Source organism: Oncorhynchus mykiss, chromosome 7, assembly GCF_057628025.1.
Source record: "Oncorhynchus mykiss isolate SJ-2025 chromosome 7, ASM5762802v1, whole genome shotgun sequence".
Lineage (NCBI taxonomy): Eukaryota > Metazoa > Chordata > Actinopteri > Salmoniformes > Salmonidae > Oncorhynchus > Oncorhynchus mykiss.
The window spans coordinates 128,751-151,926 of record NC_143028.1 but is presented as its reverse complement, the minus strand read 5'-3'; the positions used below and the strand labels follow the sequence as shown (position 1 = coordinate 151,926).

The following is a 23,176-nucleotide window of genomic DNA, read 5'->3' as shown; positions in this document are numbered from 1 at the left end:
AGACCAGGGCCCACTGGGGTAGTGCACTACTTTAGACCAGAGCCCACTGGGGTAGTGCCCTTGTACAATAAAAGCATTTTACTGTGTGTAAAGCATAGGGTGCCTTTTGGGATGCAAGCCCATGAAGTTTCCATGTATCATCCACCTATAGACAGATCCTTACCTAGCGTCTGCAGTACTATCGTTTCTAGTATCACCAGCTCCTGAGCTTGCTGATGGTATGCCTAAAGTTCAACAGATTTCATATTTGTAATGTGTCTCTCTCTCAGTATCACCATGACAAGAGATCCACATCACAACACCCAGGTACAGAGGCCTCACTTACATTACTCTTGGTGTCTAGTGGTGCATCCTGGGGGTTGACGCAGGCGTGGGCCACTTTGATGACATGTTCAAGCTTCCTAGGTTGTTCCTCCACCTTCGCAGCCAAGAACAAGGTTGTTTGGGAGATGATCTGTAGAAATAAAGACATTAAGGTTGGGCGGTATCCAGATTTTCATATCGTCCTACCGTCCTTCACTCATCCCAGGATTTACGGTATTACAGGCTTAATGCACAAGGGTGCGCCATAAAACTGGTTGAAAACGCCTATTGGAAGTCTATTACCAGAATGCTAACATAATGAGCACAAGTAATAGAGAGGCTGCTAGCTAAATATGCTATCGAGCTGAAAACATGTTGTTTTCTTCAAAAACAGGCAGTCCAGCTCAAAGTTATACATATACAGGAAGGGGCTACTGCGGAGCGACAGGTGGACTGGTGGTTAGAGAGGTGGATTAGTAACCGAAAGGTTATGGTTAGAGAGGTGGACTAGTAACCGAAAGGTTGTGGTTAGAGAGGTGGACTAGTAACCGAAAGGTTGTGGTTAGAGAGGTGGACTAGTAACCGAAAGGTTGTGGTTAGAGAGGTGGACTAGTAACCGAAAGGTTGTGGTTAGAGAGGTGGACTAGTAACCGAAAGGTTGTGGTTAGAGAGGTGGACTAGTAACCGAAAGGTTGTGGTTAGAGAGGTGGACTAGTAACCAAAAGGTTGTGGTTAGAGAGGTGGACTTTAACCGAAAGGTTGTGGTTAGAGAGGTGGACTAGTAACCGAAAGGTTGTGGTTAGAGAGGTGGACTAGTAACCGATAGGTGGTAGTTAGAGCGTTGGACTAGTAACCGAAAGGTTGCAAGATCGAATCCCAGAGCTGACAAGGTAAAAATCTGTTGTTCTGCCCCTGAACAAGGCAGTTAACCCACTGTTCCTAGGCTGTCATTGTAAATAAGAGTTTGTTCTTAACTGACTTGCCTAGTTAAATAAAAAAATGTACAATTTTTATGTAAAGTCATTTTTTGGTGAGTTTGTACATTTACAAGGGAATGTTAGACATTGTGCAACTGAACAATACTGGTTGTGGAGCAGCATGAGTACACGCTATGCATGTGTGGAGTATGGAGTCGCTAGGCCAACGAGCCTGCCTGCTCTGAGAAGATAGGGGAAAGGCAGACGGGCCCAGAATGGAGAGGAAAACACAGGGATTTGTTTTTTTATTTCCCCTTTATTTAACCAGGTAGGCTAGTTGAGAGCAAGATCTCATTTACAACTGCGACCCGGCCAAGATAAAGCACAGCAGTTCGACACATACAACAACAGAGTTAAACATGGAATAAACTAAACATATAGTCAATAATACAGTAGAACAAAATAAATAATATACAGTGAGTGCAAATGAGGTAAGATAAGGGAGGTAAGGCAAAGAATAGGCCGTGGTGGTGAAGTAATTACAATATAGCAATTAAACACTGGAATGGTAGATGTGCAGAAGATGAATGTGCAAGTAGAGATACTGGGGTGCAAAGGAGCAAGATAAATAAATAAATAAATACAGTATGGGGATGAGGTAGTTGTATGGGCTATTTACAGATGGGCTATGTACAGGTGCAGTGATCTGTGAGCTGCTCTGACAGCTGGTGCTTAAAGCTAGTGAGGGAGATATGAGTCTCCAGCTTCAGTGATTTTTGCAGTTCGTTCCAGTCATTGGCAGCAGAGAACTGGAGGAAAGGCGGCCAAAGGAGGAATTGGCTTTGGGGGTGACCAGTGAGATATACCTACTGGAGAGCATGCTACAGGCCGGTGCTGCTATGGTGATCAGTGAGCTGAGATAAGGCGGGGCTTTACCTAACAGAGACTTGTAGATGACCTGGAGCCAGTGGGTTTGGCGACGAGTATGAAGCGAGGGCCAGCCAACGAGAGCGTACAGGTCTCAGTGGTGGGTAGTATAAAGGGGCTTTGGTGACTAAACAGATGGCACAGTGATAAACTCTACTCAACAAATTGGATGCAGTCTTGGAAGCTATTTTATAAATGACATCGCCGAAGTCGAGGATCGGTAGGATGGTCAGTTTTACGAGGGTGTTTGGCAGCATGAGTGAAGGATGCTTTGTTGCAAAACAGGAAGCCGCTTCTAGATTTAATTTTGGATTGGAGATGCTTAATGTGAGTCTGGGAGGAGAGTTTACAGTCTAACCAGACACCTAAATATTTGTAGTTGTCCACATATTCTAAGTCAAAACTGTCCAGAGTAGTGATGCTGGACGGGCGGGCAGGTGCAGGAAGTGATCGGTTGAAGAGCATGCATTTAGTTTTACTTGCATTTAAGAGCAGTTGGAAGCCACGGAAGGAGAGTTGTATGGCAATGAAGCTTGGCTGGAGGTTAGTTAACAAAGTGTCCAAACAAGGGCCAGAAGTATACAGAATGGTGTCATCTACTTAAGAGGTGGATCAGAAAATCACCAGCAGCAAGAGTGACATCATTGATAAATACAGAGAAGAGAGTCAGCCCGAGAATTTAACCCTGTGGTACCCCTATAGAGACTGCCAGAGGTCCGGGCAACAGGCCCTCCGATCAAGCTGTAGTGGCAGCTGTACAGATAACTCATCCAAAGGCTTTGACACGTCAAATACCACTACGACATTGCTCGTCCTAATATTTATATATTTCTTAATTCCATAATTTTACATGTGTGTATTGTTGTGAATTGTTAGATACTACTGCAGTGTTGGAGCTAGGAACACAAGCATTTCACTACACCCGCAATAACATCTGCTAAATATGTGACCAATAAAATGTGATTTGATTGATGAGAATTCACACATTATCAGCAGACAGCTCTCTGACTGATGTGTAGTTATTTTTCTACGACACTATTATCTATGTAGCCAGCCTACTTCTCTCAGGTAAAACGCCAGATTAACTGGCTACATTCTTTCTATGATAAAACAGAAATATGATGGCCATGCATCGTTTTTGCAAAAAAAAAATACATAGCTTTTTAAAATTGTAAGCTCATTTAGCCTACTTGTGTGGCTGCCAGCCAAATAGCATTGCAATTCTGTCGTCATCAGATGAAAATTATGCTTATTTTCTGCCGAATGTGTTGTATTTTCTGCGAAGAAAAACTATAGTTGCACATCCCCGATCACTCTATTGAGGCAAAACACACTTGACTTTCAACATAAAACATGACCTCTGTCAATACACAGTTGGATTCACCTGCTCCCACTTTCCCCAGTTTTGCTATTTACAAAACATGTGACTAGCTCAACTGGGGGAACTATGGTAGGGAACTAGTGTAGGTAGTACAATGTGGCTCAGCTGGTAGAACATGGAGCTTACAACGCCAGGGTTGTGGGTTCGATTCCCACAGGGGACCAGTATGAAAATGTGTGCGCTTACTACTTACTGTAAGTCGCTCTGGATAAGAGCATCTGCTAAATGACTCAAACGTACAAGTTTGTTTGACTGCAGGTATTTACTTAAAAAGTAGCTACACATTAAAATGTATAGAAAAGCTTATATTAAATAGTTTAAACGTTATAGAGAGCACTTAAATGGCTATTTCCAAATATACTGCCCAAGACAACAAGAAAATCCATCAGCTCTCCCTTGTTGATAGAAGTTAGCCTTGTCCCAGATCTGTTTGTGCTGCAAGTCATTGTCACACCAAGCACAATGACTATAAGAGTTGGCAAGACAGCACAAAGAGATATAGGAAGAGGCTAGATAGCGAGTCAGAAAATGAAAAAATGAATGTTACAATTGAGATGGTGATTACTTACATTCCTATGAAACTTAGTGAAAGAGTGAATCATATAAAATCTATGCATGTAAACGATTGCAGTGTTGATGATGAGTTGAGAGCTGAATACAAGGGTTAAGGTATTCCAAGTGATATGCGGAAACAACAGTAATACAGCAATCAATGCATAAACTATTCTAACATCATAGCTGGCTGATGTCATTTACCGGTAGTTGGGTGACAATCCACCTAGCTTTGTTCCCATCTCAGCTAGTTAGCTCAGGTTCACTAACGTTACTCCAATAATGAGACACAGCTGACCAAGATGTCACAACTAACTACCTCGTGAGATAACAAACCATATTATATATGTTCATAAAAATGATTAACTAATAGTTACTCGTACATCCAGTAGACGATAAGAGCTGCTAAGGCGAACGTCTAGCAGGCCAAAATAATAGCTACCGTTAGCTGATCACATAACAGAACGAGGTTAGCATGGTAGCGATCAAGTTAGCTGAAGAACTAGCTAGCGTAACAACCTCAAAGGTTACGGTTACTGCGTTAAGTATCCCATTTTGTGATCCGACCAAGACATAACGTTAGTCGAAGTAAAACATTCAACTTGTATTTTAAATGGACACATTTAGCTGTGTTTCAGTTACTTGCAAAGAAAGCTAGCTAGCTACTAGGTACCAAGCTAACAAACGGCACAACCATTTTGGTAGCTAGTTAGCCTAGCTGCCACATAGCGGGCTGAAAGACTCATTTTCAGAAAGGATACACGTTGAGTCTCTGGCCCATATCCTGAATTAGGTTGGCGGCTTGCTGTCGGTAAGAAAGTTCCCTATCAGATTCGACTCCACTGCGGCGGGACGGCGTTGTTTCTAGTTGCTCCCGGGAAAAGAGCCATTTCGAAGAAGGTCCCCGGTGCACCGCCATTGCGCTCCAACGACTAGCCCCTGGTGGCTCGAGGGGGTAGGGAGCGTAGGAAACAAAACGCGCATGCGTGTTGGCTACTCTCCTAGGACTAGTAAACCAATTTCTCAGCAAATTAGCACTATTTTAACTTTCAATACAGCAAATAAAAAATCTCTCACAAATTGTGGAGAATCATGGATATGATAATAGGTCCATTCTGTCCAAACTTGCAGGCTCAAAGTCGTGCAAAGAAAAAAGAAGACACCCAGTATCCCATAGTTCCCCGCGCGTGTAGATTATATTGCGGCTCCACTTTTAGATCTCTACGGTCAAAAACACACCCAATCATTACACACGCACCCTTTGCCAACATGAAGGCGGATAGGGGAGCCCCTGCCATTGAAATGCAAGAATACAACTTGTGATTTCAAGAGGTAGCAAATCCCATTGCCTACGAAAATAGATGCGACACCGAATTAATATTTTGGGTGAGGCAACTCTTTTAATGCAATGTGCATTAGCTTTCCAGGATCTTAGAATATGGGGATGGTTTATACAGGCCTCGGGCCCAGAGAGCATAGCTAGCTTATGCTAATACGTTAGCATAAATATCCATAGTTCCCGTTTCATTCGCTAGTTAACTAGCTAGCTACCAAACTGCATTTTCAGATACGATCTCTGGCAAAAAAAATATGCATAAATGATTAGTTAACTAACGTGTTAGTAACTAGTCAGTATCAATATGCTAATGTTAACTCATCATCGGGGCTTGATTGGTAGCGTTAACGTTGATGTTGGGGTGTATTCATTAAAGCCGATTCTGTTGCAAAACTTCTTAAACGGAAGCAAACGAAACGGGGAGAGAGCTAACTGAATTTGTACAATTAAAAACTATTTTTAGTTGCAAAATGGAACGTTTTGCAACTGTTTGGAAGAATAATTACAACCCAGATCAGTGTGTGTCCAGTGTGTAAAAAGATTCACAAAATACCCAATGTTTCTTTGCATCAATTTGCTACATTAGTTTCAAATGGAAATGTCAACCAGGCTACTGATTTTTGTTGTTTGACAAACCAACGTTGAAATGTTTTGTTGTTTACAGTAAAGTGCATATTCAGATTTCTGTATGTACCAATGCAGGTTTATAATATATTATTCTACCATTACAGCCCTGCAGAATGTCCAAGATAAGGCGGAGGGTAACAGTGGAGAATTCTAAAACCATATCTGACAGCAGCAGTAGCCAGACCACCACCACCCCGTCTCGCCGGCCCAGCGTGTTTGAAAGACTTGGCCCCAGCACTGGTAGTAATGCTGTCGAGGTGTGTACCTCTACACCTGCATCTAACCCACTGACAGATACAACACATGCATGTCCAGAGAAGGTAGAGAAAGAACATCTTTGAATTTTGGATTCATCAGAGCAAAACCCTATTTCTGCTTCATGAAATGACACTTTCTTGCTTTCTTCCTTTCAGACTAATTGTAGAAATTGGTTGAAGACTGGGAATTGCAGTTACGGCAATACTTGTCGCTACACACATGGAACTCAGCCACGAGGCAAAGGATTTAGTGGATCTTTTAGCAGGTTAGATGGCCTTGGAGAATTGCCTGTGACCCGTGTATGCAGGCAACTGAAAAATAGATATTTTATCCAAGTTGGCAACACAGTCAGACGGTCCAAACATTCTCCCATGGCTGTTTCTTATTGTATTTGATAAGCAGTTGTCTTATGCTGAACCAATGCCGGAGATTACCATATGTTTGTGTGTAAGCAGGTCAGCGGAGAGACCAACTGGCGATCTGCGAGAGAGGATGAAGAATAAGAGGCAGGATGCTGAATCAGATGCTACAAAGAGAGACCCAGAGGAGCCTACGTCCCCCACAGCCAGAGTGAGTTACTCTCCACACACGCACCTCGCTTTCATGTCCGGTTTTCTTTTGTTCTTTAGGACATAGTGAACCACCATTTTACTAGTTAGATATTAGACCAACATGTATGGGAGTCTTCCATGTAAACCTGTCTGTGTTCTGCAGCAGCGAGACTCGTCCCGAGGCCGCCACAGGGAGAAGGAAGATATAAAAATCACTAAAGAGAGAAGCCCTGCCAGCGAAGAAGAGACCACCGAGTGGGAAGCCAACCGCGAAGGTGAGGTTTGAAAGTAGCGCCGTGTTCAATAGGATAATAAGAAAGCACGTGCCCTTATTAACATATGAAAGGAGAACTAATGAATGTCGAACCGTTTTTCACTCTATTGGGAAAAGTTGTTTGTATATTTGCATATTCTAACCTTAAGTAATGTGCTGTTGTATTTGTCTTTCAGACTCGGATAACGGTGACTACGACTACGAATTATCCCTAGAGATGAAGAGACAGAAGATCCAGCGGGAGCTCATGAAGTTGGAGCAGGAGAATATGGAGAAAAGAGAGGAGATTGTTATCAAGAAAGAGGTACCGGTATGCATGTATCGACTGTAGCTATATCTACTATAGTTCATAGAGCCCTGCATGATTTAAGACTGAGGTTGATCTGTTTTATAACCTTATACTCTTACAATCTCTCGCTAGGAGCCGACCACCAAAACTAGGACCACTATCATATCCAAGGTAAGAAGAGATACCTACCTAACCTTATTGTCTTTCAGGAGCCATCCATATCAACACTCATATCTGGTTTAGACTTCTCTCCTTTCAGTGTCCGTGCTAACCAATTCTGCCTTTATTCCCCGTTGTAATTCCAGACATCCCCGGAGCGTTCCAGCTCTAGAGGTTCCCCCTCCTCCAGGAAGTCCAGTGGATCCCCCAAACACACTAAAGGACCTAAAGCTTCCGGTTCTAGGAAGAAGGAGAAGAAGACCTCTGTGTCGTCCTCTGCATCCGCCACGGCCAGATCTTCCAAGGGGGGCCACGGGAAGAAGAAAGGTCCCCGCACCCCCAGCCCCCCTCCTCCGGTGCTTCCGCTGGTGAACCCTGTCATGGCAGCCGGGGGGAAGAAGCACAAGGGGAAGCACAAGAACAAGGAGAAGTGTGAGGAGAAGCCGCCCAAGGAGGGAAAGGAGAGAGGGAGAGATGTGGAGAAACACAAGGAGAAGAAGGAGAAACGCAGGTAAAGAGGTTGACTGCCATGCTTTGTCCAGCTCCACTCCAAGCTGTAGAGGGATCTAGCAGCCTCGTTGAATAGGCATATAACAAGACCCACTGAAAACAACAGGCGTTTAAACAAGTCTGTTAGCACTGTTGTTGAATATACTATGAAAAGGGACTCACTTTTAGTTTCTCTTGGCGCTTGCAGAGACCGGTCAGACAGCTCCCACAAGGCCAAGCGGTCTGTGATGTCTGAGGAACGTTCCGGCAGCGTGTCCTCTCTTTCCAGAGACCGAGAGGCGTCCCCGTCAGCCAGGAAGAACAAGTCCACCTCCCCAAAAGTAGCCTCCCAGAAGACCCTTGCGCCTGCCTCCCCACCTCACAGGTCAGTAGCCTGTTAGACACTAAGAAGATAACAACATCATTGTCATGCCGGAAGCAGTAAGATGACAGTATAAACATCGGCTTGCAGAAATGGAGAAATATCCAGCAGTACCTGAACCTGAGACGATGGTCTAAAGATGCCATCTATCCTAACACTAGCATTTTCAGTCATGTTATTAGCAGGATTCTCATGAGTTGGTGTAGATGGTAGACAGACTAGCAAGACGGTCACTTTCCCTGAATAACCATAACCCCTCGTCCTCTCCTGGTCTTCCAGGTCTCCCCCTCCCCGCCACAAGCGCACCCCCACCCCGCCCCGCCACCACTCCCCCTCCTCCCACTCTGGCTCCTCAGCCCAGAGACACTCTTCTTCCCCTCGCCGGCGCCGCTCGGCATCCCCCACCTACAACCGCGAGCCCCCAGCCGCCTCCTCACCTCCTGGCCAGAGGTGTTCCTCCCGCTCCCCTGCAGCCTCCCGGGACACCTCCTCTCCTCAGAGGAGGACTAGCCCCGGAGGACGAAACCACTCTCGGGGGCGTGAGAGAGGACGCAGCGAGAGGGGGAGGAGCCCACCTGCCCAGGAGCACCGACACGAGCGTCGAGACGGTACAGCAACTCATTAACATAAAACACAGACCATTTTCTATATGTGGTCACCTCCCTTTAAATAAACTACTGGTTTTCTATATGTGGTCACCTCCCTTTAAATAAACTACTGGTTTTCTATATGTGGTCACCTCCCTTTAAATAAACTACTGGTTTTCTATATGTGGTCACCTCCCTTTAAATAAACTACTGGTTTTCTATATGTGGTCACCTCCCTTTAAATAAACTACTGGTTTTCTATATGTGGTCACCACCTTTAAATAAACTACTGGTTTTCTATATGTGGTCACCTCCCTTTAAATAAACTACTGGTTTTCTATATGTGGTCACCTCCCTTTAAATAAACTACTGGTTTTCTATATGTGGTCACCTCCCTTTAAATAAACTACTGGTTTTCTATATGTGGTCACCTCCCTTTAAATAAACTACTGGTTTTCTATATGTGGTCACCACCTTTAAATAAACTACTGGTTTCTATATGTGGTCACCACCTTTAAATAAACTAATGGTTTTCTATATGTGGTCACCTCCCTTTAAATAAACTACTGGTTTTCTATATGTGGTCACCTCCCTTTAAATAAACTACTGGTTTTCTATATGTGGTCACCACCTTTAAATAAACTACTGGTTTTCTATATGTGGTCACCTCCCTTTAAATAAACTACTGGTTTTCTATATGTGGTCACCTCCCTTTAAATAAACTACTGGTTTTCTATATGTGGTCACCACCTTTAAATAAACTACTGGTTTTCTATATGTGGTCACCTCCCTTTAAATAAACTACTGGTTTTCTATATGTGGTCATCTCCCTTTAAATAAACTACTGGTTTTCTATATGTGGTCACCTCCCTTTAAATAAACTACTGGTTTTCTATATGTGGTCACCTCCTTTTAAATAAACTACTGGTTTTCTATATGTGGTCACCACCTTTAAATAAACTACTGGTTTTCTATATGTGGTCACCACCTTTAAATAAACTACTGGTTTTCTATATGTGGTCACCACCTTTAAATAAACTACTGGTTTTCTATATGTGGTCACCTCCCTTTAAATAAACTACTGGTTTTCTATATGTGGTCACCACCTTTAAATAAACTACTGGTTCTCTATATGTGGTCACCACCTTTAAATAAACTACTGGTTTTCTATATGTGGTCACCTCCCTTTAAATAAACTACTGGTTTTCTATATGTGGTCACCTCCCTTTAAATAAACTACTGGTTTTCTATATGTGGTCACCTCCCTTTAAATAAACTACTGGTTTTCTATATGTGGTCACCACCTTTAAATAAACTACTGGTTTTCTATATGTGGTCACCTCCCTTTAAATAAACTACTGGTTTTCTATATGTGGTCACCTCCCTTTAAATAAACTACTGGTTTTCTATATGTGGTCACCACCTTTAAATAAACTACTGGTTCTCTATATGTGGTCACCACCTTTAAATAAACTACTGGTTTTCTATATGTGGTCACCACCTTTAAATAAACTACTGGTTCTCTATATGTGGTCACCACCTTTAAATAAACTACTGGTTTTCTATATGTGGTCACCTCCCTTTAAATAAACTACTGGTTTTCTATATGTGGTCACCACCTTTAAATAAACTACTGGTTTTCTATATGTGGTCACCACCTTTAAATAAACTACTGGTTTTCTATATGTGGTCACCACCTTTAAATAAACTACTGGTTCTCTAAATGTGGTCACCACCTTTAAATAAACTACTGGTTTTCTATATGCGGTCACCTCCCTTTAAATAAACTACTGGTTTTCTATATGTGGTCACCACCTTTAAATAAATTACTGGTTTTCTATATGTGGTCACCACCTTTAAATAAACTACTGGTTTTCTATATGTGGTCACCTCCCTTTAAATAAACTACTGGTTTTCTATATGTGGTCACCACCTTTAAATAAACTACTGGTTTTCTATATGTGGTCACCTCCCTTTAAATAAACTACTGGTTTTCTATATGTGGTCACCTCCCTTTAAATAAACTACTGGTTTTCTATATGTGGTCACCACCTTTAAATAAACTACTGGTTTTCTATATGTGGTCACCTCCCTTTAAATAAACTACTGGTTTTCTATATGTGGTCACCACCTTTAAATAAACTACTGGTTTTCTATATGTGGTCACCTCCCTTTAAATAAACTACTGGTTTTCTATATGTTGCTGTTTGTTTACATGAAAACAGTGTCTACATTGTGTCGTTTGACTGGACGCTGTAATGACACAGACCTGTGTTTTTGTCTCGTCCATGCAGAGAGCCGCGGGAAGCGAGAGAAAGACGGTAGCCGTGACGACCGGGACTACGAGGCGGCAGAGACGAGCTCTTCTCGTGATGCCGCCCGTGAGGACCGGGAGACAAAAGAGGGGCGAGAGCGCCGGGGTGACGGGCGCAGCGACCGACGAGGAGACTCCACCAGTACCTCCAGGGACCCCACCAGGGATAGAGACCGGGACACCAAGGACTCGACCCGGGAACCCAGAACCACAGAGACCACGTCAACACGCTCCGGACGAGACCCTCTGGAGTACAGGGACCGAGAACGGGAGAGGGAGCGAGAAAAGGAGAAAGAGAGGGAGCGGGAGAGAGGAGAGAGGGAGAAGACGGACAGGAAGGAGGAGGCTGTCCCGGAGGAGGGGAGGGGCTATGGGAGGGGCCACGGGCGAGAGGAAGGAGGGAGGACTGAAGGGAAGGGGGAGACGAGGACAGAGAGTAGAGCTGAGAGACCTGGCAGGGGTAGGGGCCGCGAGGCTGACGCATCTGACAAAGGTGAGGTCACACATGACATCACACATCTTATGACCAGCAAATCCTACTAATGGCCAGTTGGAGTAACAGTTGTTAATGTGTTTGTTGCTGTTGTGTTTGTGGAAGTGAGGGAATTTGATCAAGATGAACTGCGGTGCACCAGTCTATGGCTGAGGGAGGAGCTCCCTTCTCAAATGGAACAGTAATCTGTGCTGCTCGGCCATGTTGTCAACAAAGCAGCATGGAGCGTCACCCAGAAACATCTCTTTTTGATCAAACGAGTTTTCATTGGGAAGGCAGATAAAGCGTTTATATCAAAAGCAATCACTTTTTCACGTGAGAAAAGCCTCTGGTTCCTACTCATTACTCCACGTTCATAACCTACGTCACTTTTTCACGTGAGAAAAGCCTCTGGTTCCTACTCATTACTCCACGTTCATAACCTACGTCACTTTTTCACGTGAGAAAAGCCTCTGGTTCCTACTCATTACTCCACGTTCATAACCTACGTCACTTTTTCACGTGAGAAAAGCCTCTGGTTCCTACTCATTACTCCACGTTCATAACCTACGTCACTTTTTCACGTGAGAAAAGCCTCTGGTTCCTACTCATTACTCCACGTTCATAACCTACGTCACTTTTTCACGTGAGAAAAGCCTCTGGTTCCTACTCATTACTCCACGTTCATAACCTACGTCACTTTTTCACGTGAGAAAAGCCTCTGGTTCCTACTCATTACTCCACGTTCATAACCTACGTCACTTTTTCACGTGAGAAAAGCCTCTGGTTCCTACTCATTACTCCACGTTCGTAACCTACGTCACTTTTTCACGTGAGAAAAGCCTCTGGTTCCTACTCATTACTCCACGTTCATAACCTACGTCACTTTTTCACGTGAGAAAAGCCTCTGGTTCCTACTCATTACTCCACGTTCATAACCTACGTCACTTTTTCACGTGAGAAAAGCCTCTGGTTCCTACTCATTACTCCACGTTCATAACCTACGTCACTTTTTCACGTGAGAAAAGCCTCTGGTTCCTACTCATTACTCCACGTTCATAACCTACGTCACTTTTTCACGTGAGAAAAGCCTCTGGTTCCTACTCATTACTCCACGTTCATAACCTACGTCACTTTTTCACGTGAGAAAAGCCTCTGGTTCCTACTCATTACTCCACGTTCATAACCTACGTCACTTTTGTTTTGTACCTGTTTCGCCGTCAGCCCAGAGGGGGGCACCTGGCTCGTGCCTGGGAGGCCGCCCGCTTCCAAAACGAATACAGTCACTGTTCACCTGGTGCGAACTCCTCCCACCGGGGCATCCCAGGCCAGATAATCCAATCCCCTCTGTGTCTGTTTCAGCACACTCTTAACTCTGTCCTTCCTGCCTCAGTTTCCTCAGGCTCCACCCGGAACGCCCGAGGCTCCCAGCAGGAGAGCGGTGGTCATGACGGCTGGGAGTCACGTAGCGGCGGAGGCTTCCGTGAGAAGAGTGCGGAGAGGAGCACCGACCGCGGGGCGGAGAGAGGAGGCGCAGAGAGAGGAGGAGGCGCCGAAAGAGGAGGTGTCGACAGAGGAGGAGCGGAGCGTGACCGTTATGACGGAGACAGGAGAGGAGGGGAGCAGGCGACTGGGAGAGACTCATCCTACGACCGTAGAGGTGGTCACACCGACCGTGGTGACCGCAGAGAGAACAGGGAGAGAGGTGAGGAGAAAAAATACATTTAATCTATAATACACGTTAAATAAAATACCATTTTTAATACGCTTATCATTGAAAAACAATCTCAATGTTCTGTAGTGAGTGATTTAAAACAGAAACGAGACATAGACAGAAAGGACACAGCTAGACAGGGCAACTGACAAAGGACACAGCTGATGCTACAAGAGGCAAGGACAACAAGAAACACAGTTATATGTAACACAAAGCCTTCGTAAAGCATCCTGTCTCTTCCTCGTACGGGAGAAGAAGATCCAGGTCCCTCAGGCCCTCTCCTCTAATGCTTTCTGAAACATTCATTCAGAATGAACCCTTGGTGTTGGATGTTGTGACTGACTGGCTGTTTCCTCTGTTTCTAACAGAGCAAAGAGCTTCCTCTCCTGGTCGGCACCCAGCCAGAGGAGAAGAGCCGGACAGGGAGGAGACCAGAGGGAGGGATGAACGCAGAGGAGAGGAAAAAGGAGGGGACAGGCGAGAGGACAGGGCCCGAGAGAGGGAGCGAGAGAGGGAACGGGAAAGAGAGAAGGAGAGAGAAAGAGAGAAGGAGAAGGAGAGGGAGGCAGAGCGGGAGAGGGTTCGGGAGAGGGAGCGAGAGAGGGAGCGAGAGAGGGAAAAAGAAAGGGAGAGGGAAAAGGAGAAAGAGAGGGAAAAGGAGCGAGAGAGGGAACGGGAGAGGGAAGAGAGGGAGCGGGAGAGGGAGGAGCGAGATAGGGAGAGGAAGGAGAGAGAGCGGGAGAGGGAACGAGAGCGGGAGAGGGAGCGAGAGCAAAGAGAGAGGGAGAGGCAGCGGGAATGGGAGGAGCGTGAGAAAGGAAGGGATGAGCGACGGGAACGGACTAGGGATGAACCAAGGGACGACCGCTCTGTCCGAGACTCGCATGAAGACCGCAAGACCAGGCAAGTATCAGTAGTAACCACCAGGGTTGGGGCCAGTTCCATTTCAACTCCAGACCCAACCCTGGTAACCACTAACCCATGACACTTAACTAGAATCACTCCATTGTTTTACCTTAGTTGTGGTTTGTTTCCGTCTGTTTCTTTCCAACTTAACACAACCCAGCTGACCTCTAACCCCTCTTCTCTGTGTGTGTCATCTGCAGCCGGAAGAGGCACAGGGTAGAGACCACACCCAGCCCGACTCGCCCCTCTCCCAAGCGAGCAAGGGACGCCACCCCAGGAGACGGCGAGGAATACAACAGCCCTGAGGAGAAAAGTGAGCGTTTGATTGGTGGAGGTCAGCCCAAGGTCCGCCCCACCTCTGGCTCTGGCCCAATCACCATCCTCCCCGTCACAGTACCAGTGTGTCCTCCTCCTCCAGTGCTTGACAGTAGGGACACTCTTTAATGGGAAAAACAAACAGCACTGGTTCTGTCTGGAGGAAACTAGTCCCGTATGGATTAACACCTCCCCAAAGGGTGCCTTGGCCTGATCACTTCAATATCCCTCCACGTGAGCCCAGGGCACACTCAGTAATGGTGATAACACCTTTTAATGTTTGAGCACATTTCATACAGACAGACTGGAACTCAACGTGCTGACATAGAAGTAACAGCTGGGGTTTGGTTGTTATTAGAAGGCGATCAGAGATCTTTGAGACCGAGCCAAGGCACCCTTTAAGATAACAAGGTGTTTTGTTTCTTTGACCTTTGTTGACATTTCCATGATGTTGATAAACCTTGGTGCTAACAGAATCCCTCGGCTTCTTGGTGTGTGTTCAGGTGTTGAGAAACACCGGCTGTTGAGTCAGGTGGTACTCCCGCCCCAGGACCCCCTCCTGCGTTCCCCCCCCAGCACCTCTGTAGCGGAGGACGCCAAGCCCAGCCGCTGGAAGGACGAGGAGCGCCGTGGAGGCGGGGACAAGAGGGAGGGGAGGAGCCGCCGGAACGAGGAGGCCGACGCCCGCGGAGACAGAGGAGGAGCAGGCAGAGGAGGAGAGAGACGGGGGGAGCACCCCTCAGATAGCAGTACACCTGTCTCGGCCTCCGGCTCGGACTCTAGGAGGGGTAAAGAGAGGGACGGTCGGGAGCCCACCCCTCCCCCGCCTCCCGTGGCCCTGGTCACTGAGGACAGAGATACTCCAGTCCCGTCAGGTCATGAGGAGGGCAAGAAGAAGACTAAGTCCCAGAAGAAAGGCCTGAAGAAGGGGAGGAAGGAGGAGGCTGTGGCAGGAGGTGTTTCAGGAGCTCCAGAGAGGTTCACCAACCCAGAGCCCCCCTCCTCCATGGCCCTCTCGGACGCCCCCCCACCCCCTCTCCTCTCCCCCCGCAAAGCGCCTAAGAAGAAGGCGCTGGACAAGAAGAGGAAACGATCCCGTGGCGCTGAGTCGGACGCGTCAGAGGAGGAACCAGGCTCCTCCCATCTTCCCCCGGGCAAGAGGAACAAGAGGGGTCCCCGGACGCCCCCGCCCGCGCCAAAGGAGGCTCTGCTATCCCAGAGGGCCATGCCACATTCAGTTGCAGAGCCCTTGCCACAGCCCGTCAAAATGGACGCCAACTTCAGCGACTGGTCTGACGAGGATGTGCTGGAGCGCGGTGGTGGATCGGCACCCATTAAGGCACCCCCCACAGTCCCCACTGAGAGGACTCCGACCGAAGCTCTTCCCAGGAGAGGAGGTCCGAGGGGGGGCAAGGAGAGGTTGGAGAGGCCTGTTCCCCTGCCCATCGCCCCTCTGCTGTCCCAGGACCCTCCCATGTTACTCCAGACCCTGCCTCCCCAGCCCCTCATGTCCCAGCCCCTGCTGAGGAAGCCTCCTCCGGAGCAGAAGAGGAGCAGCAGTATGGGAAGCAACCAGAGCAGGGCCTCATCCAGACGTCTCCGTTCTCCCTCCAACGAGTCAGCCCACAGAGAGGACCCTCAGCAGGGCCAAGGACCAGGCCGACCCAGGAGAGGACACCAGCTCCAGGGGGCCAACTCCCGAGACCGGGAACGAGAAAGGGAACGAGAAAGGGAGCGAGAAAGGGAGCGAGACAGGGAAAGAGAGAGGGAGCGTGGTGAGAGAGAGAGGGGGCCAGTGCTCACAGAGCCTCCAGTGGTGAGGGGAGAGGAGCGGAAGTCACGCATCGACCAGCTGAGGAGAGGAGAGCCCAGTCGCAGCACCTCCTCAGGTACGCCAGACACATACTATTAACAGGTTTTGTTGAGAAAACAGTGAGCTCCTTTACTAGTTTGATTTGATTGATATTATTATCTCTTATATTAAATTTCTGTTGGTTTTCCTTCCCAGACCGGCAGGACTCTCGCAGCCACAGCTCCAGACGTAGCTCTCCTGAGTCAGAGCGGCAGGTGCAGTCGCGGGCCGGGTCCTACGACGGCAGAGAGCGTGAGAGGGAGAGAGAGAGGGAGCGGGAACAGTTTGAGAGGGAGCGTGAGCGCAAGGACCTCCGACAGCAACAGGGGCCTCCGGGGCCACTACCTCCTCTCCAGCAGCAGGGGCAGCAGAGAGACTGGGAGCCCGAGGGGCCACGGGAGTGGGGTGGGAGGGGCCGTGAACCCCTCCTCATGCGTGGAGGCAACAGAGAGCAAATGAGAGAGCGTGATCTCCGTGACATGCGGGGTGAGAGAGAGCGGCTTCTGCCCGAGGGTCTCCTGCAGCAGCACGAACGAGAGCGGGAAAGGGAGCGTGGTGGCAACAGGGGCATTGGCCGCGGTGGTGACCATGGCAACGACCGGGAGCGGGAGAGGATGCTGCTGATGGACCTGCCGCCACATGGGGACCCCAAGAACAGGATGGACATGAGGGGAGACAGACCAGATATGAGGGGAGACAGACCAGATATGAGGGGAGACAGACCCGATTTAAGAGGGGACATGCGAGGAGATATGAGACCTGATATGAGGGGAGACATTCGAGGGGATATGAGAGGAGATATGAGAGGAGACATGAGAGGAGACATTCGAGGAGATATGAGACCTGATATGAGGGGAGACATTCGAGGGGACATGAGACCTGATATGAGGGGAGACATGAGACCTGATATTAGGGGAGACATTCGAGGGGATATGAGACCTGATATGAGGGGAGACATGAGACCCGATATTAGGGGAGATATTCGAGGGGATATGAGACCCGATATGAGGGGAGACATTCGAGGGGACATGAGACCTGATATGAGGGGAGACATGAGACCTGATATTAGGGGAGACATTCGAGGGGATATGAGGGGAGACATTCGAGGGGACATGAGACCTGATATTAGGGGAGACATTCGAGGGGACATGAGACCTGATATTAGGGGAGACATTCGAGGTGATATGAGACCTGATATTAGGGGAGACATTCGAGGGGATATGAGAGGGGGGCCAGATATCAGACCGGACATAAGGCCAGATCACATGAGACCAGATATCAGGGGGCCGGACAGGGCTGAGTTCTCTCTCCTGCTCCCCCATGAAGCCTTGGGACACGGCGGCATGGACCAGGACAAAGCAGGCAACAGCCATCACCCTGTGGGAGGACAGATACAGGAAGCAGAGAAACAGGACAGCATTGACGGTAAGGATCATCTACAATCACAAACTACTAGCCTGATCCCAGAACAGTTGGTGTGACAGTGACCATGGGAGCTGGCAACAACAGCCTTGTCCCAGATCTGTTTGTCTATGTTTGTGTTGATATGGTAGCAGGTTATTGAGTGAGTTTATTTGTTTGTCCTCAGACGAAGATGACGCGAAGGCGGATGACGCTGTGTCGGTGGTGTCTGGCGGGGAGGAGTATGAGCCAATCAGTGATGACGAGTTGGATGAGATCTTGGCGGACAGCGCCCAGAAGAGAGAGGATGGGCAGGAAGAAGAGAAGACGCCAGGTACAATACTGAGAACAGGACTACACAGTCCTTCTGGCTGAGAACAGGACTACACAGTCCTTCTGGCTGAGAACAGGGCTACACAGTCCTTCTGGCTGAGAACAGGGTTACACAGTCCTTCTGGCTGAGAACAGGACTACACAGTCCTTCTGGCTGAGAACAGGACTACACAGTCCTTCTGGCTGAGAACAGGGCTACACAGTCCTTCTGGCTGAGAACAGGGTTACACAGTCCTTCTGGCTGAGAACAGGACTACACAGTCCTTCTGGCTGAGAACAGGGTTACACAGTCCTTCTGGCTGAGAACAGGGCTACACAGTCCTTCTGGCTGAGAACAGGGTTACACAGTCCTTCTGGCTGAGAACAGGGTTACACAGTCCTTCTGGCTGAGAACAGGGTTACACAGTCCTTCTGGCTGAGAACAGGGTTACACAGTCCTTCTGGCTGAGAACAGGGCTACACAGTCCTTCTGGCTGAGAACAGGACTACACAGTCCTTCTGGCTGAGAACAGGGCTACACAGTCCTTCTGGCTGAGAACAGGGCTACACAGTCCTTCTGGCTGAGAACAGGGCTACACAGTCCTTCTGGCTGAGAACAGGGCTACACAGTCCTTCTGGCTGAGAACAGGGCTACACAGTCCTTCTGGCTGAGAACAGGGCTACACAGTCCTTCTGGCTGAGAACAGGGCTACACAGTCCTTATTGTTTGCCAGCGGGGTTGCCAGGTCATGAGAAATTCTGGTCCAATGGCTCCCCCAAACCAGCTCAAAACTAGCCCAATATCACACACCTGGCAACCCTGTCTAGTCTGCAGTTGGACACTGGTAAAAGACAAACTGTTGTGTTTTTTTTATTATTGTGAACTAACTTGTTTGGTTATTGTGGTCTAAGTCCTTCATATGTGCTGTGTTCCTACAGGTCCCCTGGATGTGATTGATGTGGACTGGTCCAGCCTGATGCCCAAGCAGAAGCAGGAGCCCCGGGCGGCAGGGGCAGCTCTGCTCCGGTTCACCCCAGGGGCAGTGCTCCTCAGGGCGGGCGTCTCCAAGCGGCTGGCTGGGCCCGAGCTCCTGGAGAGAGTCAGGGAGGTCTGCAAAAAGGAGCTGGACGACCCTAAAGGTGATTGGAGGAGATATTAGTACTATTACATACTGTACTCCATCTTTCTCCTACTGGATAATATTAGTACTATTACATACTCTACTCCGTCTTTCTCCTACTGGATTATATTAGTACTATTACATACTCTACTGCATCCTTCTCCTACTGGATTATATTAGTACTATTACATACTCTACTCCGTCTTTCTCCTACTGGATTATATTAGTACTATTACATACTGTACTCCTACTGGATTATATTAGTACTATTACATACTCTACTCCGTCTTTCTCCTACTGGATTATATTAGTACTATTACATACTCTACTCCATCTTTCTCCTACTGGATTATATTAGTACTATTACATACTGTACTCTCTTTCTCCTACTGGATTATATTAGTACTATTACATACTCTACTCCATCTTTCTCCTACTGGATTATATTAGTACTATTACATACTCTACTCCATCTTTCTCCTACTGGATTATATTAGTACTATTACATACTGTACTCTCTCCTACTGGATTATATTAGTACTATTACATACTTTACTCCATGTTTATCCTACTGGATTATATTAGTACTATTACATACTGTACTCCTACTGGATTATATTAGTACTATTACATACTCTACTCCATCTTTCTCCTACTGGATTATATTAGTACTATTACATACTCTACTCCATCTTTCTCCTACTGGATTACATTAGTACTATTACATACTCTACTCCATCTTTCTCCTACTGGATTATATTAGTACTATTACATACTCTACTCCATCTTTCTCCTACTGGATTATATTAGTACTATTACATACTCTACTCCGTCTTTTTCCTACTGGATTATATTAGTACTATTACATACTCTACTCCATCTTTCTCCTACTGGATTATATTAGTACTATTACATACTCTACTCTCTTTCTCCTACTGGATTATATTAGTACTATTACATACTGTACTCCTACTGGATTATATTAGTACTATTACATACTCCATCTTTCTCCTACTGGATTTTAGAACCATGTATAATGTGACAGACATTATCCCTACCAGCTCTGTCTACTTTACAAGACACAGACTGTTAATGGAAGTATGCATACTTAGAGCGTGGCTCAGTCAGTGTGGTGCTAGCATATCATAAAGCCCTCCAAGCAGTCAGTGTGGTGGTAGCATATCATAAAGCACTAAGCAGTCAGTGTGGTGCTAGCATATCATAAAGCCCCCCAAGCATTCAGTGTGGTGCTAGCATATCATAAAGCCCCCCAAGCAGTCAGTGTGGTGCTAGCATATCATAAAGCACTAAGCAGTCAGTGTGGTGCTAACATATCATAAAGCCCTCCAAGCAGTCAGTGTGGTGCTAGCATATCATAAAGCACTAAGCAGTCAGTGTGGTGCTAGCATATCATAAAGCACTAAGCAGTCAGTGTGGTGCTAGCATATCATAAAGCACTAAGCAGTCAGTGTGGTGCTAGCATATGATAAAGCACTAAGCAGTCAGTGTGGTGCTAGCATATCATAAAGCACTAAGCAGTCAGTGTGGTGCTAGCATATCATAAAGCACTAAGCAGTCAGTGTGGTGCTAGCATATCATAAAACACTAATCAGTCAGTGTGGTGCTAGCATATCATAAAGCACTAAGCAGTCAGTGTGGTGCTAGCATATCATAAAACACTAAGCAGTCAGTGTGGTGCTAGCATATCATAAAGCCCTCCAAGCAGTCAGTGTGGTGCTAGCATATGATAAAGCACTAAGCAGTCAGTGTGGTGCTAGCATATGATAAAGCCCCCCAAGCAGTCAGTGTGGTGCTAGCATATCATAAAGCCCCCCAAGCAGTCAGTGTGGCGCTAGCATATCATAAAGCACTAAGCAGTCAGTGTGGTGCTAGCATATGATAAAGCACTAAGCAGTCAGTGTGGTGCTAGCATATCATACAACACTAAGCAGTCAGTGTGGTGCTAGCATATCATAAAGCCCCCCAAGCAGTCAGTGTGGTGCTAGCATATCATAAAACACTAAGCAGTCAGTGTGGTGCTAGCATATCATAAAACACTAAGCAGTCAGTGTGGTGCTAGCATATGATAAAGCACTAAGCAGTCAGTGTGGTGCTAGCATATCATAAAGCCCCCCAAGCAGTCAGTGTGGTGCTAGCATATCATAAAGCCCCCCAAGCAGTCAGTGTGGTGCTAGCATATCATAAAGCACTAAGCAGTCAGTGTGGTGCTAGCATATGATAAAGCACTAAGCAGTCAGTGTGGTGCTAACATATCATAAAGCACTTAGCAGTCAGTGTGGTGCTAGCATATGATAAAGCACTAAGCAGTCAGCGTGGTGCTAGCATATCATAAAGCCCCCCAAGCAGTCAGTGTGGTGCTAGCATATCATAAAACACTAATCAGTCAGTGTGGTGCTAGCATATCATAAAGCACTAAGCAGTCAGTGTGGTGCTAGCATATCATAAAGCCCTCTAAGCAGTCAGTGTGGTGCTAGAATATGATAAAGCACTAAGCAGCGGCAATAGAAGCATCGTTTGTATGTTGCTTCCATTCATCACTGGAAACATGCAGTGAGTCTAACCCAGCTCTCCGTCCATTCCTCCAGATGCTGACAAGCTGTTTGAGCACGACCTGGGTGCTCTGAACAAGGCAGCTCTGAACAGGAAGATAGAGAGGGCAGGTCTGCTGAGGAACCTGGGCCCCTGCTGTAAGGCCCTCTGTGCCCGCAGGGACATGGCCATCAGACGGCAGCTCCTCAAGAACGAAAAGGTGAGTGCTCCATGAAAATGTACTTGTACCCAGAACCATAGACTATTCTAGACCATATACCAATTGACTAAGATGGCCCTCTACTGTAGTATATATGGAGGAATGGACTGGAAATATGTAGATAGTATATTATAATAGATGGAGCAATATTTTGACACACACTGCCTATCGCTGTATAGTAAGCTAACTCTTTCTCTCTCCAGGGCCTGACCAAGCAGATGTACCCCAGTGTTCCTGTGGTGGACAGTGAGCTCTTCCAACTCAGCATGCGTCTCTTCAAGAAGACTGTAGCCGCCGCCAGAAGCAACCAGCCCCCGTTGGGGCCCCCAGCAGGCCCAGAGAAGGCCGACAAGGGGCCACCGGGGCTGGTACCGGCAGCTTCACCGGTAGCCAAGCCCAGTACACCACAGCCCCCCGAGATGTGTGTCTCCTGAGAGCGTGCGGGGCTTATGGGTAAAAACAAACGCTGCATGATGAAACTGACCTGTGATCAGAAATTGAATCAGCTCTGACTACTAAGCCTGCTCTGAGTCCCTGCCCCCTAACTCTAAACCCCGCCCCCTAACGCTAAAACCCGCCCCACTGCTATAGCTTTTTTAATCACAAGGAAAAATCTAACAAAACGCTGAAACTCTTTGTCAGTCAGCAGTGCTGTCATTATGGAAGACTGATCTGATCCGCAAGTACTGTACTGCTTCTACCATAGAGACTATTGGAGATACTAGCCTATGGAGGGATTGATAGAGGCCTTGTACAATGTACTGTACCTTGAACTAGAAATGACAATGCTACAGGAAAGACATGCATTTTCCCGAATAACACAGTTGTTGTTTTTGTGCGATTGGATATTTGTTGTCGGAGGGTGATAAGTCTCCCTTTCGTAATGGCGTTGCTTTATGTTTTTTGTTTCTTTTGTTGTGCATTGGTTTTTAAGACTCCATTAAAGTGGTTAGTTGTTCATTTGTAA

General features: G+C 46.9%; 2 protein-coding genes across 15 annotated transcripts in view; one reads left to right on the top strand and one right to left on the bottom strand.

Annotated features, from left to right (window-relative positions):
• The window catches only part of LOC110528848 (cyclin-T2), a 12,106-nt gene extending 6,835 nt beyond the window's left edge, over positions 1-5,271 (bottom strand). For 4 of the 10 annotated variants that reach the window (XR_016496991.1, XR_016496992.1, XM_090239512.1 and 1 more), the window contains exons 1-4: positions 4,842-5,271; positions 4,098-4,179; positions 326-454; positions 164-224 (exon numbers count right to left, since the gene is read on the bottom strand). Coding sequence is in view for 2 of the 10 variants with exons in the window: in XM_090239512.1 (XP_090095638.1) it covers positions 164-224; positions 326-454; positions 4,098-4,179; positions 4,842-4,999 (430 nt within the window). In the remaining 8 variants the exon portion in view is untranslated. The remainder of the gene's footprint in view (positions 1-163; positions 225-325; positions 455-4,097; positions 4,180-4,841) is intronic. The other 6 variants (XM_090239517.1, XM_090239516.1, XM_090239515.1 and 3 more) reach the window with 6 other exon arrangements.
• On the top strand, positions 5,256-23,176 carry LOC149982189 (zinc finger CCCH domain-containing protein 13-like). 5 transcript variants are annotated; one of them, XM_090239509.1, is made up of 20 exons: positions 5,256-5,466; positions 6,148-6,300; positions 6,457-6,566; positions 6,757-6,871; positions 7,016-7,127; positions 7,303-7,430; positions 7,548-7,586; positions 7,721-8,085; positions 8,272-8,448; positions 8,725-9,053; positions 11,327-11,839; positions 13,212-13,523; positions 13,901-14,435; positions 14,639-14,865; positions 15,257-16,642; positions 16,762-18,030; positions 18,194-18,340; positions 19,258-19,458; positions 22,046-22,209; positions 22,413-23,176. In XM_090239509.1, the coding sequence occupies exons 2-20, from the start codon at positions 6,157-6,159 to the stop codon at positions 22,641-22,643; spliced, it is 6,504 nt and encodes a 2,167-aa protein (XP_090095635.1). In that variant the 5' UTR covers positions 5,256-5,466; positions 6,148-6,156; the 3' UTR covers positions 22,644-23,176. The 5 variants fall into 5 exon arrangements, with proteins under 5 accessions (XP_090095635.1, XP_090095633.1, XP_090095634.1 ...); XM_090239507.1 differs by having other exon boundaries at positions 5,279-5,466; positions 6,148-6,363; XM_090239508.1 differs by having other exon boundaries at positions 5,304-5,466; positions 7,303-7,436.

Coding starts and splice junctions, on each gene's coding strand:
- LOC149982189 (XM_090239506.1), top strand. CDS start 6,157: ATGTCCAAGATAAGGCGGAGGGTAACAGTGGAGAATTCTAAAACCATA. Junction 6,567..6,756: donor TTTAGTGGATCTTTTAGCAG/GTTAGATGGCCT, acceptor GTGTGTAAGCAG/GTCAGCGGAGAGACCAACTG. Junction 14,866..15,256: donor TCCTCCTCCAGTGCTTGACA/GTAGGGACACTC, acceptor GTGTGTGTTCAG/GTGTTGAGAAACACCGGCTG.